The sequence below is a fragment of the Crotalus tigris genome, unplaced genomic scaffold, assembly GCF_016545835.1.
Source record: "Crotalus tigris isolate CLP2741 ecotype Arizona unplaced genomic scaffold, ASM1654583v1 scf7180000018085.976183, whole genome shotgun sequence".
Lineage (NCBI taxonomy): Eukaryota > Metazoa > Chordata > Lepidosauria > Squamata > Viperidae > Crotalus > Crotalus tigris.
Genome location: NW_024096816.1, coordinates 694,880 through 709,302, shown reverse-complemented (window position 1 = coordinate 709,302; position 14,423 = coordinate 694,880). Strand labels below are relative to the sequence as shown.

Genomic DNA, 14,423 nt, shown 5'->3' with positions numbered 1-14,423 from the left:
TAACTTTTGAAAGATCTCCGGAGCTCATATTGGAGAAAGATAGCATGCCAATCCACTTCACACCATCTATAGGCCATGTGGCTCTGCCCTGGAAGTGGGAAACATTTTGGATCAGGCACAGTGTTGTTGCAGGGCAGCCACTCCAAAATTGGCACCTGCTTCTGGGATGGAGCCATACAGCCTAGGGATTCTAAGGGGTGGAACAGCCTGTTCTCTTTCCCCAGACAAGGTCAAGTACACCAAATCTGTGAATCTGATGAACAGGACATATCACCATGACAATATATGTTTATAGAAATTCACTGATTAGAAAAATAAACCTAGGATTTTTATTGAACCTGTACTGTTATTGGTTTTTGTTGTTCTGGTTTTGTATTGCAGAGGAGAGCGAGATTAATCCAAATTATAACCATTGGAGGATTATTATAATCTGAATAAAAAGTGGATAGCAAATTTCATGAATAAAATATATTTGAATTTTTAGGGCTGAGTCTGGAACAAGTTGATGTATTATGGCACTGTTTAGTTGAAGATTCTGAATGTTATGATGATGCTCTACACTGGTTCTTAAATCAAGTAAGAAGTAAAGATCAACATGCAATGGGAATGGAAACCTACAAGCACCTTTTTTTAGAAAAGGTAAAGTGGATTTGATCTTTGCTACATAATCAGTTATCATTTCTGTTGAGTACAAGCTTCAAAATGATAATTCTTTTTTTTTCTTAGATGCCTCAGCTGAAGCCTGAAACAATTAGTATGACTGGATTAAACTTGTTTCAGCATTTATGTAATTTGGCTCGGTTGGCTACTAGCGCATATGATGGTGGTTCAAACTCAGAGGTATGCAAATGTACTGAGCGACTGTTTCATTTTTTGTAAAACTAACATATCTGTGGGGTGTTTGATGTTTTTTGAGTTTGGTTGTTTTCCTGCAGATGTTTCATTACCCAACCAGATAACCCCATCAGTGCTAAAAGGGAATGAGGTTTGTTTTCTGTTTATATATTAATGATTTGCCCTATCAATGTTAGTGGGAGTGTTCTTGTCCTCTATAGGACAATCAGGCAGAAGATTAACAGAGTGCATCCATGAACATTAACCAGCAGTCAGAAGACATGATGAAAACTCCTTGATTTCAGACACATGGACAGACTTAACCATAGCTTCTGCCGGGAACCTTTGTGTATCCTAGATCAAGCTAAGTCCAAAAAAGCTAAAGAATTCCTGGAAGCCATCAACAACATCTACCTGTTGAGATAAACAACATCTACATGCCATTTGAAAGATAATCAAGAAGCCAAAAAGAAAAATAAAGCACTATATTAAAAAAAGTGGATTTACCAAAAATCCCAGAAAATATACAAAACATCTTAAATGAAAAATGATTTGGAAAGGCACACAACTTTTTTTAAAAGGCCTCACAGCTGACAATGCATACTGTAGCACAATGCAAACTGCCGGCCCGTGGCCTGGATGTGTCATGCTGGCAATGGACATTACGAGTTTGACACCTCTGCTGTAGCAGAACAGAAGCCATGCGGTCAAAGGAACTGCCTCCAAAGCTCAGAGACGGGGATTATTGCAAGGCACAGATCTGGGGAATGCTACAATAATATTTCTACTGCTCTGAAGGTTCCTAAGAGCACAGTGGCCCCCATAATTCTCAAATGGAAAACATTTGGCACAACCTGGATTCTTCAAGAGCTGGTGACCTGGCCAAACTGAGCAATTGGAGGAGAAGGGCCTTAGTAAGAGAGGTGGCCAAGATACCGATGGTCCATCTGACTGAGCTCCAGAGATGCCATGTGGAGACACAGTTCCAGAAGCATAAGCATCACTGCAGCCCTACATCGATCTGGGTTTTATAGCAGAATGGCTAGACTGAATCTTCTCCTCAGTGTAAAGCACATGAAAGCCCTTTTGGAATTTGCAGAAAAGCACCTAAAGGACTCTCAGACTGTGAGCAAAAATATTCTCTGGTCTGATGAAACCAAGATTGAACTGTTTGGCCTCAGTTCTAAATGTTATGCCTGGAGAAAGCCAGGTACCACCCATCAACTGCCCAATATCATTCCAACAGTGGAGCATGGTGGTGGCAGCATCATGCTGTGGGGGTGTTTTTCAGCAGCAGGGACTGGAGACTGATCAGGGTTGAAAAGGTGAATGGAGCAAAGTACAGGGATATCCTCAATGAAAACCTGTTCCACAGCGCTCAGGACCTCAGACTGGGCCGAAGATTCACTTTCCAACATGACAACAATCCTAAGCACACAGTCACGACAACACAGGAGTGGCTTAGGGACATCTCTGTGAATGTCCTAGAGTGGCCTGGACAGAGCCCTGACTTGAACCGTATTGAACATCTCTGGAGGGACCGGAAAATGGCTGTCCATCAATGGTCGCCATCCCACCTGATTAAGCTTGAGACGATTTGCAAGGAAGAATAGCAGAAAATCCCACAATCCAGGTGTGCAAAGCTTGTCACATCATACCCCAAAAGACTCAAGGCTGTAATTGCTGCCAAAGGTACTTCAACAAAGTACTAAATGAAGAGGCTGAATACTTATGCCAGCATGTGATATTTCAGTTTTTTCTTTTTCATAAATTTACAGACATTTCTAAAATTCTGTTTTCACTTTGTCATTAAGGGGTACTGAGGGTAGATTAATGAGAAAAAAAAATAAACTTCAACAACTGTAGAATCAGGCTGCAGCATAACAAAATTGACAAAAGTGTCTGAGTACTTTCTGAATGCAGTGTTTATTCACCATATAGGTTGAATAAATAAGGGGAAAGGATACAGCCGTGTACTCTTTTACTCGCCAGGCCCTAATGCAACAGAGGAACATTTGTACCACCATGCTTTATAGTTATATCTGATTATTATGAAACATACTCTCTTTGGTTTTCACCAGACATATTACCTGGTACTATTTCCAAATTATTCCATTTTTGTCACATTTGTTCAGATTACATTGTTCCAGAAATCCTGGTCTTTATCTAGGTATTCATGAACAAATTTTGGGTCTTGACCTGGTATTCTTTCTGGACAGTTGAGATTTCCTCTTGGCACACCTTTCATATAGATCTAATTTGTGCGTCTTCTTTCTAATGGTAGAATGGACACTCAGGAGTGGTGAGAGCTATCATAAATGAATTTCACATAATGAAATTCTGGAGTTTATAGAGACTTCTTTCACCATATTGTGTGAATACTCTCTGACTGAATTTGCTGGGACGGTGTGACTTGAGCTAATTGGCAGTTGTTTGAAATCATCTCCACTTTTATATGATCTAGACAGTGCAATAATTAGCATCCAATTGTTCGGCAAATGTTTGACATTCCTTCCCAGACTTATAGGCCTGTATAATATTTTTGAAGCCTCCTAATGTTCTTTTGCTCTAGGCATGTGACCACCCACTTCAACATTTGCATCTGATGTGATCCAAAATTAAATTACACACTGGATTATAAAATGTAAATGGTGCATGTTATTTGTTATATTACATTCCTTTACCAATATTGTTGAAATGAAGATGAAGTATCCCTATATTGAAATATATTGAAAAAGTAAACTTATTTCAATGATGTGTACTTATTTTCTCATATCACTATGTACTTTCTTTTGGCATAGAATAAAATCCTTACCAGTGCTACTAATAAAGATGTGAGGAAGATATGATAGATAATTTTACTTGACTCTTGGACAGAAATAATCAATTGTCAGTAATACTAGTTTTTCTTTTTTTCTTTTTCTTTTTTTTTACAGTTGTGTGGTATGGACCAATTCTGGGGCATTGCTTTAAGAGCACAATCTGGAGATGTGAGCCGGGCAGCTATACAGTACATTAACTCCTATTATATTAATGGTATGAGAACTTGTTTGAAAATTCTGAGTTTAGAGTTACAAACAAAATAGTTTAAATCATTACTTTTTTTCTTATGGAAATAAAAAATAAATATTTTTTTTAATCTAGGTCATTTATTTTTAACTCTTTTAGGTAAAACAGGTCTGGAGAAAGAACAGGAATTTATTAGCAAGTGCATGGAAAGCCTAATGATAGCATCAAGTAATCTAGAGCAAGATTCTCATTCCAGTCTTACCATTATTGAACGAGGACTTCTCATGCTTAAAACACATTTAGAAGCTTTTCGGAGAAGGTAAACTGTTTCCTTTATTGTTTTATCAAAAAGTAGTATTTTAAGAAAAATGACTGAACATTGTTTTTGTGGTCTCAGTATTATTTTTAACTACTTATATTTAGGATTTTCAAAAGAAAATTCAGAAAATTTTGTTGCAAATGCAAAGTGGATTATTTTCAAGGACTAGGGGGTGGGGGTGGGATAAAAGATTGTAGGGAGAGAGAGATAATGTTGCCTGTGATATAAATCACTCTGGTTTTGAAACATCCTTTGGTTAGATAATGTTGCCTGTGATATAAATCATTCTGGTTTTGAAACATCCTTTGGTTTGGTATGTAAAGTTGAGTAATCTACTTTTAAGATAAGGCTGAAACATTGAGCTCATTAAATTATCTTTATAGTTCTTTAGATCTCGACAAAAATTCATAAACTTCACAAATCCTAAAATACTAAGAAATTCATAGTCACTTGTCTTTGTATATGAGCTCAGCCTATTAATTTCACTTTGAACAGGTAGATATGTACATTTCCATACATTTGCTTAGATACATTTGGTTTTTAAAGAAATAATTTGGCATTGATTTCCCCTTTTATAATACTTTTTCTTCAGGTTTGCGTATCATCTGAGGCAATGGCAAATAGAAGGCACTGGTATCAGTAGCCATTTAAAAGCATTGAGTGATAAACAATCACTACCTCTCAGAATTGTTTGTCAACCAGCTGGACTTCCTGACAAAGTATGTTTTAATTTGCTTTCACCCCTATGTTGCTTTAAATCTCTTATCTTATCTGAGAAATAAATTTAATGTACAATATGTTCTGTTCCAGATGACCATTGAAATGTACCCAAGTGATCAGGTAGCAGATCTAAGAGCTGAGGTTACACATTGGTATGAAAATTTGCAGAAAGAACAGTTGAATCAGCAAGCACATCTGCAAGAATTTGGTCAAATCAGTAGAAAAGGAGATTTCCCAGGTACATTTTAAAGTAGTTTTCTGATTAAAACTTGACTGATTTGCAATCCAATTTGAGTTGGGTGGTAGATTTCATTTTGTCTCTATTTTCATACCATCTTCATACAAAAAAAAAAGCTGTTGTGTTTTTCTCAAGTTAGTACATGAATGGTGAGGGAGTGACTAAAATAATAAAATATGTATTATTTCTATAGTTCTGTAAAATGATTGTCATATGTTTGATGGAGAGAGAAGGCAAAGTACTGAAAACAACTTTGTTTTCATTTGTAGGGGGTCTCATGGGTCCTGTAAGAATGATTTCTTCTGGACATGAACTAACAACTGACTATGATGAAAAAACACTTCATGAATTGGGATTTAAAGATATGCAGGTATTGATAAATATTCAGAGCTGATTATAAAACATACTATAGTGATTAAAAATGAGCAAATGAGCCTAAGTGGAACTAGAACTCACAGTTCCATGGTTTCTGGGCCAACATCTTAAACATTACAATTGGTACCTGCAACTCAATCACTAAGCAAAGTGATTGCTATGTAGGAAATCATATGACCACAACTGTGCTTTTCTTTTCCCCACTCTCCTGTGTTTTGGAGAGCTCACCCCAGTAGCTCTGGGAATAGCAGGCTCAAAACTAATCATTTTCATACTTTTGGCTTTTGTTTGCTTCCTAATCACCCCCCTGCCCTTTGGAAACCTCACCTTTACCCTGAGATAATTAACAAAAGGGAAATAATGCTTGTATTTACAGTAATTGGAGAAAAGTGATTATAAAAGAGTAAGCAGACCCAAAAGGGGAACACACATGGAAAGCAATGTGTTGCTATTGGCGGCTGTATGCTACACAGACAGCCCAGTAATTCCCATTGTGGGCAGGCTTAGTCTCTGTTAATTGCTCCCTTGCTAATCTTTCCACTATGCAAGAGGAGGAGGAGATGAAGCAAGGAGACATTGCCTAGTGAAATTGCTTTCCCCCCCCCCCCCGCCCTTACAGAGTATAATATTGGGGAGGAAGGAATTACAAGAGAGTAAATATGCACAATGAGCAATACACATTGAAAGCAATGTGCAGGTACCAGTAGCTGTGTGCACATTACACAAACAGCCTGATATATTCCCCATTGTGTGCATATTTATTCTCTTGTAATCTCCTTTCTCCAGTTTCTCTGCTGGGCAAGGGTAGGAAAGAAAATCAAAACAACAGGTAAGGTATGGAACAATTTATACTGATTGTAACTGTGATCACATGCCTGACTTTAGGACACTGTGAAGGTCATAAATGGGGCATTGGTCATAAAGTTATTTTTTCAATGCTGTCATACCTGGAGTCAATAGGTAGGTGAAGACTACCTATAAATAAAATATATCTCGTCAAAAAGCTTTACCTTATTTTAGCAGAAAGTTCTGTTAAAGGTGCAGAAAGGGTGTATTTGTTGGTCAGCTGGAAAATGTGAAACATGGGAAGATAAAGTATTGGAAATGCCGTAAAACCTATTTAAAATTAACATAGTCCTTGCTTACCAGTCACTTGTTCAGTGACCATTCAAAGTTATGATAACACTGAAAAAGAAGAATTACAACTAGTCCTCAAAAATTGTGGTCATTGCTGTATCTCCCATGATCAAATGATTGCAATTTGCATGCTTGGCACCTGGCATGCATTTATGATAGTTGCAGCATCCTACAGTCCCATGATTGCTATTTGTGAACTTTACTGCTAGCTTCTGACAAGCAAAGTCAGTGGGGAAGCCAGGAAGTTGCAAGTCGCAGTCACATGACACCACATTAGTTTTCTCAGTATGGATGACTTGCTGATTTATCTGAAATGATAATATTCCATTGTCTTGTCTCTTCTATCCACATGATACTCATACAACTTACAGCATCTAGCTAATTTATCCATTGCCAGCAAGAATTTTTGTACTTTGTCAGAGGACTGACTTGTACCTTTCCTTCTCCCTACTACATGAACAACTTTCTCATGGCCCTAATCAGTGTGTTGAAGGCATACTTTTGGTACCAATATACAGATACCTTTATAATAATAATTTCCTTAATTTTTAAAAAATAAATTTATCTTCACTTGTAATTTCAAGATGGTCTTTGTGTCCTTGGGTGCTCCAAGGAGAGAGCGAAAAGGGGAAGGAGTTCAGCTTCCAGCATCCTGCTTGCCAGCACCTCAGAAGGACAACATTCCAATGCTCTTACTTCTGCAAGAGCCTCATCTTACTACCCTGTTTGATTTGCTAGAAATGCTTGCCTCCTTTAAGCCTCCACCCGCAGAAGTAGCTATGGAAGATAGTGAGGTAACTTTCATCAAGGCTCTTATGCACAAATTGTGTTTTATGTAATATATAACCATGCATGCACAAACATGGCAGGGGTCTGCATCTGTCAGGCAATAGGCACTGTTGCATAATCTCAGATGAAATGGGTACCAAACATAAAATAAAAATTGAACAACCACAGAATGTATTTCAAAAGATAATTAAAAATTATCCAAATTTCTTGTCATTGAAAAATACAATCTGCAGTATTTAGGTATATATTGCAGAAGGCTATAGTGGACAAGTGTGTGTGTGTATGTGAGGTGGGGGTTTAATTTCAAAAGATGTTAGATGCTATACAATGGCTCACCAAATACTGTTATGTGTATAACTAACATAATTGTTCATTTTTGCTGTTAAATTTAAGAGATTCATGAAAACTTTCAGTATCGATGAGTAAAATTGGCGTTTTTTTTTGTTAGTTTCTTTTCCCATCTGAAGTTTAGTTTTATATTATCCTACATGGAGCTATATAGTGGTTATAAATAATGTAAAATAACTCGGGGGGGGAATTATTTGTGCTGCAGAAACAAAAACTGGTTAATCTTACAATATTTTGCATGCTAAATTCAGATATGTTTTTAATTTTTTTTTTTTTTGTCAGGCACTTCGATAATTAAAAGCCTAGAAGTCATACTGGCAGCCCTCTTGATACTGCTTTCCCATGTTTGAAATGTCCTGGTGTAATTGTTCACCATGATCATTAAGGAAAAGATCCAAATAAGAATTCAAAAAATGAATATCAGATTTCCCCAAATGTTTTTGCAGATATTTTTGAATGATTATCATATAACTTTTTCAACTTAACTTTCATGAGATTTGTCATATTTTATCAGTTCAACGACTACAAAAATATCTTAATCTTAGAATTACTAATCTAATGAAATTTATTTCTCAAGTACACATTCCAGTTCCTGTTTTATCCATCTCTTTAATGCATTTTTTCATCAGTCTAAGTTTGATATGCAAAGGAGGAAGAATTTTTTTTTTCAGGGTTCACAGGTGGACTATTCATCTCATTTTTTGTCTGGAAATGTGAGGTGTGTTTTGGACATTCTTTCTGAATGTAATGATTTTTTTCTGTTCTTAACTGTCACACGACAACTATGAGAGGCTCAGTTCTCATCTTGGTCACCCATTTTATAATCAAAATAAAGTTCAAACAAAGGTATGACAAGAAGCTTCATTTCTGAGAGTTAAATTTTAAGTTACCATACATAAAGGAAAAGTATAACGATGATTGTCACTGTTTGGGGGTATGATATCAGTATGTACATAAGCAAAAAGCTATTACAATCAATTTAATATTTAACTTGAATATAGAGAACATACACTTAAACTGTTTTCACTTTCCGTCATGGCACCAGGTTGCCATGAACTGCTCTCCAGGCAGAGGTTGTGCTCTTATCTGACATATTCAGACATGATTCAACCTACACAACGTGCTGTTTTGTGCTGTCATACCTTCTACCTTTGATTGGAAGTTATTTGTGCTCAAGAACAACAGTAATAACTCGATTTTGATTGATACAAATATAATACTATAGTTAAAATACTATATTGTGTTGTAATTTAACCAATTGAAAGAATAAAGAAAACAAGTTCACAAGAAAATTAAGCCTGATAGAAAAAAACTGATTCTCTTTTTGAATTCAGCATGAAAATTTTTATTAGAACATCTATTACAATCTATGTGACAAAATTATTGTTCTTGTAATTTATTTAATGTCTGTTTTTATATATGCATGATATATTTTTATCTGTGTCTTCAGAGTGCAAAATGTGAAGAACTCCACCTTCATGCAGAAAATCTATCAAGGCGAGTTTGGGAGTTGTTAATGCTACTGCCTACATGTCCTAATATGCTTCAGGCATTTCAAAATATTTTAGATGATCAGGTGAGCAAAAAGTCATCTCTTAAATATTTGCAGTTGTTGATACATGAAGTTGGAAGTGCTGCATATAGTTTAAATTTGGCATCACAGTTTGGAGATTGGAGATTTAAATATCTATTACTATTCATATCTCTTGAGAAGGAGAGAAACAACTATTACGTCATTTGGAAGGCTGTATGCGTGGCACCACAGAGGGGTCTATGACAATTCACCATGGCCAACTTGTCACAACCAACTCACCAGAGACAACTCACTGTGGGACAACTCGCCATGGCCAACTCACCACAGGACAACTTGTTGCTGGACAAAAATTACACTAGTAACAAAGAAATGGTGAAATAGAATCACTAAAGAAAGGATGCAAATGGAGGGACAGAATGAAATGTGATCGATAAAAATTAAAAAAATTAAAAATTATTTTTTATTTATCTTAAATAATTAAATAGAATTGTTAAATTGTTTCGCAGAGAGTTGTCCCATGGTGAGTTGGCTGTGGCAAGTTGTCCCATTCCTCCACAGAGAGTCTGCCCTCTTTATACAGATATCAAGAAGCAAGGGAAAGGAAGTTGCTGGGAAAAATTGAGGCAGGCGGGCCAGTGAGAAATGCTATTCTGGGGCTTTCTGAGGCCACTATAGCATGGAATGTGATAACTTGCCACAGCCAACTTGCCATGGTCAACCTGCCATAGCCAATTCACCATGGCCAACTCCCAGTGAGAGAACTTGCCATGGGCAACCAGTCACAGAATTAGCATGGAATGGGACATCTCGCCGCAGCCAACTCTCCATGGCCAATTTGCCACAGCCAATTCACTATGCTCGCTGCATGACAGCTTGCTGCATGATAATTCAACAATTCAATTTAATTATTTAAAATAATTTTAAAAATATTTTAATTTTTGTCATTTACATTTCATTTTGTCACTCCTTTGGCATCATTTTTTTAGTTATTCCATTCCACTATTTCTTTGATATTACTGTAACTCTTATCCAGCGGTGAATCGTCTCATGGTGAGTTAGCCATGGTGAATTGTCCCATGGTGAGTTGGCTGCAGTTAGGTGGTCGTGGTGAGTTGTCATAGACCCAATGAGGCCTTTTAGATTGGTATGCCCAGATGGACCAGATGGGTTTCAAAGGGGTCTTGGGATCTTTCCTATGGATTTGGGGGACAGTTTGGCTTTAGTTGTTGATTGGAATCAGGAGGTGGCTAAGACCTGCACCGGAGTGCTCCTATGTGGCTTCTCCTTGTTCACTGATCCTGGGACATACCTTTGTTCTCTAAGGAGGTCTAGGAGATAAAGCACCAGAAAATATGCCATTAGAGGAAGACAATGAGTCTAAATGAGCAGGAATAAAACCACGTATTTCGGTTTACAACATAGTAATAAGAATAGTGAAAAATGTCATCATAGTTGGCCAATGGCCCCGTTTAAGATGACTTGTTCCCTGCTGGGGAGGGAGAGCTACAGGAGCATCTTGCTATCTGGTAGATAAATTCATTCAGATTTGAACTCAAAATGGACAGGTCCATGGTAGGTGTCTGGGGCAGATTATTGTAAGGTTATTTGGAATGTGTTTGTGGCTGTGACTAATGTGGAAATCCTCCACTGAACTATGAGCTCATCCCCCTGGTTGTTTCTTTGTTAATGTAAGTTAATGTAATGCCCAGAGTCACCTATAGGTGAGATGGATGGCAATCAAGTCTAATAAATAAATAAGTAAAATAAATAAATAATTCCAGGTCTCTTTTGGTTGTTCAAGACCATTGTCATGCATATCTTCCAGCAGCTTTTTAAATTATAGCAAGTGGTCACATTTCATTAAAGCTACAAAAGTATAAATGAAGGTATATTGCTGATAATGGCAAATGACTTTATATATCTGGAATAATTTTGTGGAATGGACAATCCAATTTCATTTTAATCAGTTAAGCATAAACTAAAATATAGATAGTAAATAACGGAAACTTCAAAAACTGTAATCTATTCAGCATTTCCTGTTTTCTTTTAATATAGCTCTAACTGAAGGAGTCTCTAATGAACCATAGATTAAAACAGATTTTTAACCATACATTCAACATGAATCAAATTATATTCAACAGAGGGTATAATTAAGACATGATTGTATATAAATACAAGTGCATATTCAAGCTTATAGTTGATCCTCTCTTACAGACTTTGTCTAATCTGTTTTATTTTTTAAAGAGTAATGATGGATTCAGTTGGAAAGATCTTTTAAGAATAAAAAGTGCCCATAAACTTCTGTATGCCCTTGAAATAATTGAAGCGCTTGGAAAACCCAATAGAAGAATAAGGCGGGAATCCACGGTAGTATTTTATTTTTCAAAATTTTGTTTCATATAAATTCATAAAATTCCTTTTATAACTTACCCTTCATGATCATTATGTTTTTCTCATTGATTTTAGGGAAGTTACAGTGATCTTTATCCAGATTCTGATGATTCAAGTGAAGATCAAATAGAAAACAGTAAAAACACTTGGAGTTGCAAGGTTTGAAATTATTATATAAAAATGCTATTCTGGTGGTATGTGCCTTTGTTCACATGTGTCTGTACTTTTACTTTTTGATTTTAATTAGAAAATGAGATATTGACAAACAACTACAGGTTGCATTTTTGAATAAATCCTTTCATAAAGTAAAAAAGGAATTGTTCTTTATACAATAATAAATTGCTCATTTTTAATTTAAATTTTAACAAATTTGTAATGGTTGTAGACCATAGGAGCATGGGGCACAGTCAAGTAAAAACAAAATATATCAAAGTTTTAAAAAATATGAAAAGCTGAAATATATAAAATGTATTAAAATAAAGTAAATAAAAAAGTCTAAACAAATCTTAAATAAGGAATAGGAACATTAAATGGCTGTAGGGAAGCATAAAGGATTGTTTGTGGAAGACTATATCAAATTACAGAGCGCTCTAGTATGGCAAACACTGAGGGAAGGGCATGACATCGTGTCAGACTAAAGGCCTCTGGTATTTAGGTGGTTCAAGCTTAGTTAAGTATGCCGTAGGGGAGGTAGAGTATCTGTTGGACTCACTAGCAGTAAAGTTGGTGTCCTGGTGCTCTGTCTTGCTGTTTAACGAGGGTTTTGTATAATATCCCATACTGAATAGAAGACCTGGAGAGAAACCCAAGCATAAGATTCTAGTTGCCATTGCCTGTTTCCATATGGATTGACAGTCGTCACTCATAATTAATTAGTCAAGGGTGAAAAAAGGATAGTCTGAGTTGAATATGATCACTTTAGCTTCCATTTTCATGAGGCCTTTCTCTAATTGAAGGGTGTCATTAAAGACACATTTTGGGATTTGAAGGGCTGATCTTAGAAATTTGGATTATAAAAGTTCTAACAATGGAAAATAGGAGAAGGAGCCTAACTGAGCAAAATAAAGTTGTGTTATTGGCTTGGCTTTGAATAATTTGAGTGCTGCCATGATATTGTGGCTACTTCTTGTTGATTAAAGATATAAGAATGGCAGATAAACTCCTTCATGCATATTCAGCAAACATAGTGCTCATGGGCTTTCCTACTGCCCCCAGGAATTTTAAACAGGACATTTATAATCTTGTGGCCATCTATGCTCCAAGAGTGGCTCTTGGATCTTTTGCCAAATGCTATGATTTTAGTTTTGTGATAATTGAGTACCCAGTTGAGCAGAATTATGTTAGTGTTCTTGCTGTTCTTTGAAGCCAATGGGTGTTCCAGAAAGTATTGCTGCAGTATCTTGATAGAGTAAAACAGAGATGTATCCTCCATCAAATTTGAGGGAGTAAAAATCCATGTTGTAGAGATGGCCACCATACAATTGATATAGAATAAGAATGTAGCCAATATGCAGCTTACTTGATGCCTTTCTCAGTTTTACTGCACTGGTAAGATGGCCTTGGGGGTTACAGCTTATATTGAATGAGGTTCCTTCAGATACTATACATATTAAATGAAGTAAAGTTTGGTAAATTGAGAGTCTTCAGTTTTTCCCACAAATTAGCTCAGGATATGGAATCAAATGTTGCTTTGAAATCTATAAAAAGAGCATAAAGAGAGGTTGTGTTGCAGAAAGTATTATTCAGTATTATTCAGTGAGATGGTGGATTGGATTTCCCTAAAGCCACTCCTTTGCAAATGTTTGCTTTTTCCATCTATTCCTGGAATTTCTATTGTAGGTGTCTTTGCTGATTGTCTTGAAGGAGGCTCATTGGTCTATAATTAGCAGGGTCATTTTTTTTCTTTTTTGTATATAGGGACAATAATTGCCATCTCCCATTTCTTGGGGACTCTGCTGTGGGTTTTGATAAAGATAAACAGTAAGGCCAGAGTACAGGCAAAGAATTATTCAATTAGCAGTGGGAGGTTTTTGTACAATAGCATATTTGTACTTGCTTGCTTGCTTACTTATTTTCCTTGCTGATCCTTCTATAATTTGATTACAGTTTGTGGCTTCTGGAGGTCTTCAACAGCTCTTGGAAATATTTAATTCTGGAATTTTAGAACCTAAAGATCAGGAATCATGGACAGTTGTAAGTGACAAGTTGTAACTGACTCATCTTAATGAGATACACAACTTCTCTAATGAATCTGTAGTTTTGTTTTAAAGTGTTTTTTATTTAAAAAAATGAAGTTAAAGCTGCTTATTGATTCTTATTTGTAGTGGTTACTCGATTGTCTGGCTTGCTTGCTGAAGTTGATATGCCAATTTGCAGTGGATCCTTCAGATTTGGATTTAGCTTATCATGATGTTTTTGCCTGGTCTGGAGTAGCAGAGAATCACAGGAAAAGAACTTGGCCAGGAAAATCACGGAAAACAGCAGGAGATCATACAAAAGGCCTTCACATACCCCGTTTAACAGAGGTGAAAAACTTCTCTTTAAAAGCAATAAAAACGAAGCCTTTAGAGAAAATCTTATCTGGCAGGTGTGACACTGTAAATGTAGGTTTACATAGAGACTTAATTGGAAAACCCATTGTCAGAGGGGAAAAAATGTTAGTAAATATAATGAATGGTTAATTGGAATAATGCATTCTTACTAAGTTACTATATATTTCAAGTTACTAT

General features: G+C 36.2%; 1 protein-coding gene across 2 annotated transcripts in view; it reads left to right on the top strand.

The window, feature by feature from the left end:
* USP34 (ubiquitin specific peptidase 34) overlaps positions 1 to 14,423 on the top strand; it is a 149,377-nt gene that overhangs the window by 71,776 nt on the left and 63,178 nt on the right. For both annotated transcript variants that reach the window (XM_039347569.1, XM_039347568.1), the window contains exons 22-34: positions 485 to 639; positions 727 to 840; positions 3,771 to 3,870; positions 4,003 to 4,162; positions 4,755 to 4,881; positions 4,973 to 5,120; positions 5,390 to 5,490; positions 7,217 to 7,426; positions 9,220 to 9,345; positions 11,548 to 11,670; positions 11,770 to 11,853; positions 13,801 to 13,887; positions 14,019 to 14,219. In XM_039347569.1, coding sequence (XP_039203503.1) covers positions 485 to 639; positions 727 to 840; positions 3,771 to 3,870; positions 4,003 to 4,162; positions 4,755 to 4,881; positions 4,973 to 5,120; positions 5,390 to 5,490; positions 7,217 to 7,426; positions 9,220 to 9,345; positions 11,548 to 11,670; positions 11,770 to 11,853; positions 13,801 to 13,887; positions 14,019 to 14,219 — 1,736 coding nt within the window. The remainder of the gene's footprint in view (positions 1 to 484; positions 640 to 726; positions 841 to 3,770; positions 3,871 to 4,002; positions 4,163 to 4,754; positions 4,882 to 4,972; positions 5,121 to 5,389; positions 5,491 to 7,216; positions 7,427 to 9,219; positions 9,346 to 11,547; positions 11,671 to 11,769; positions 11,854 to 13,800; positions 13,888 to 14,018; positions 14,220 to 14,423) is intronic.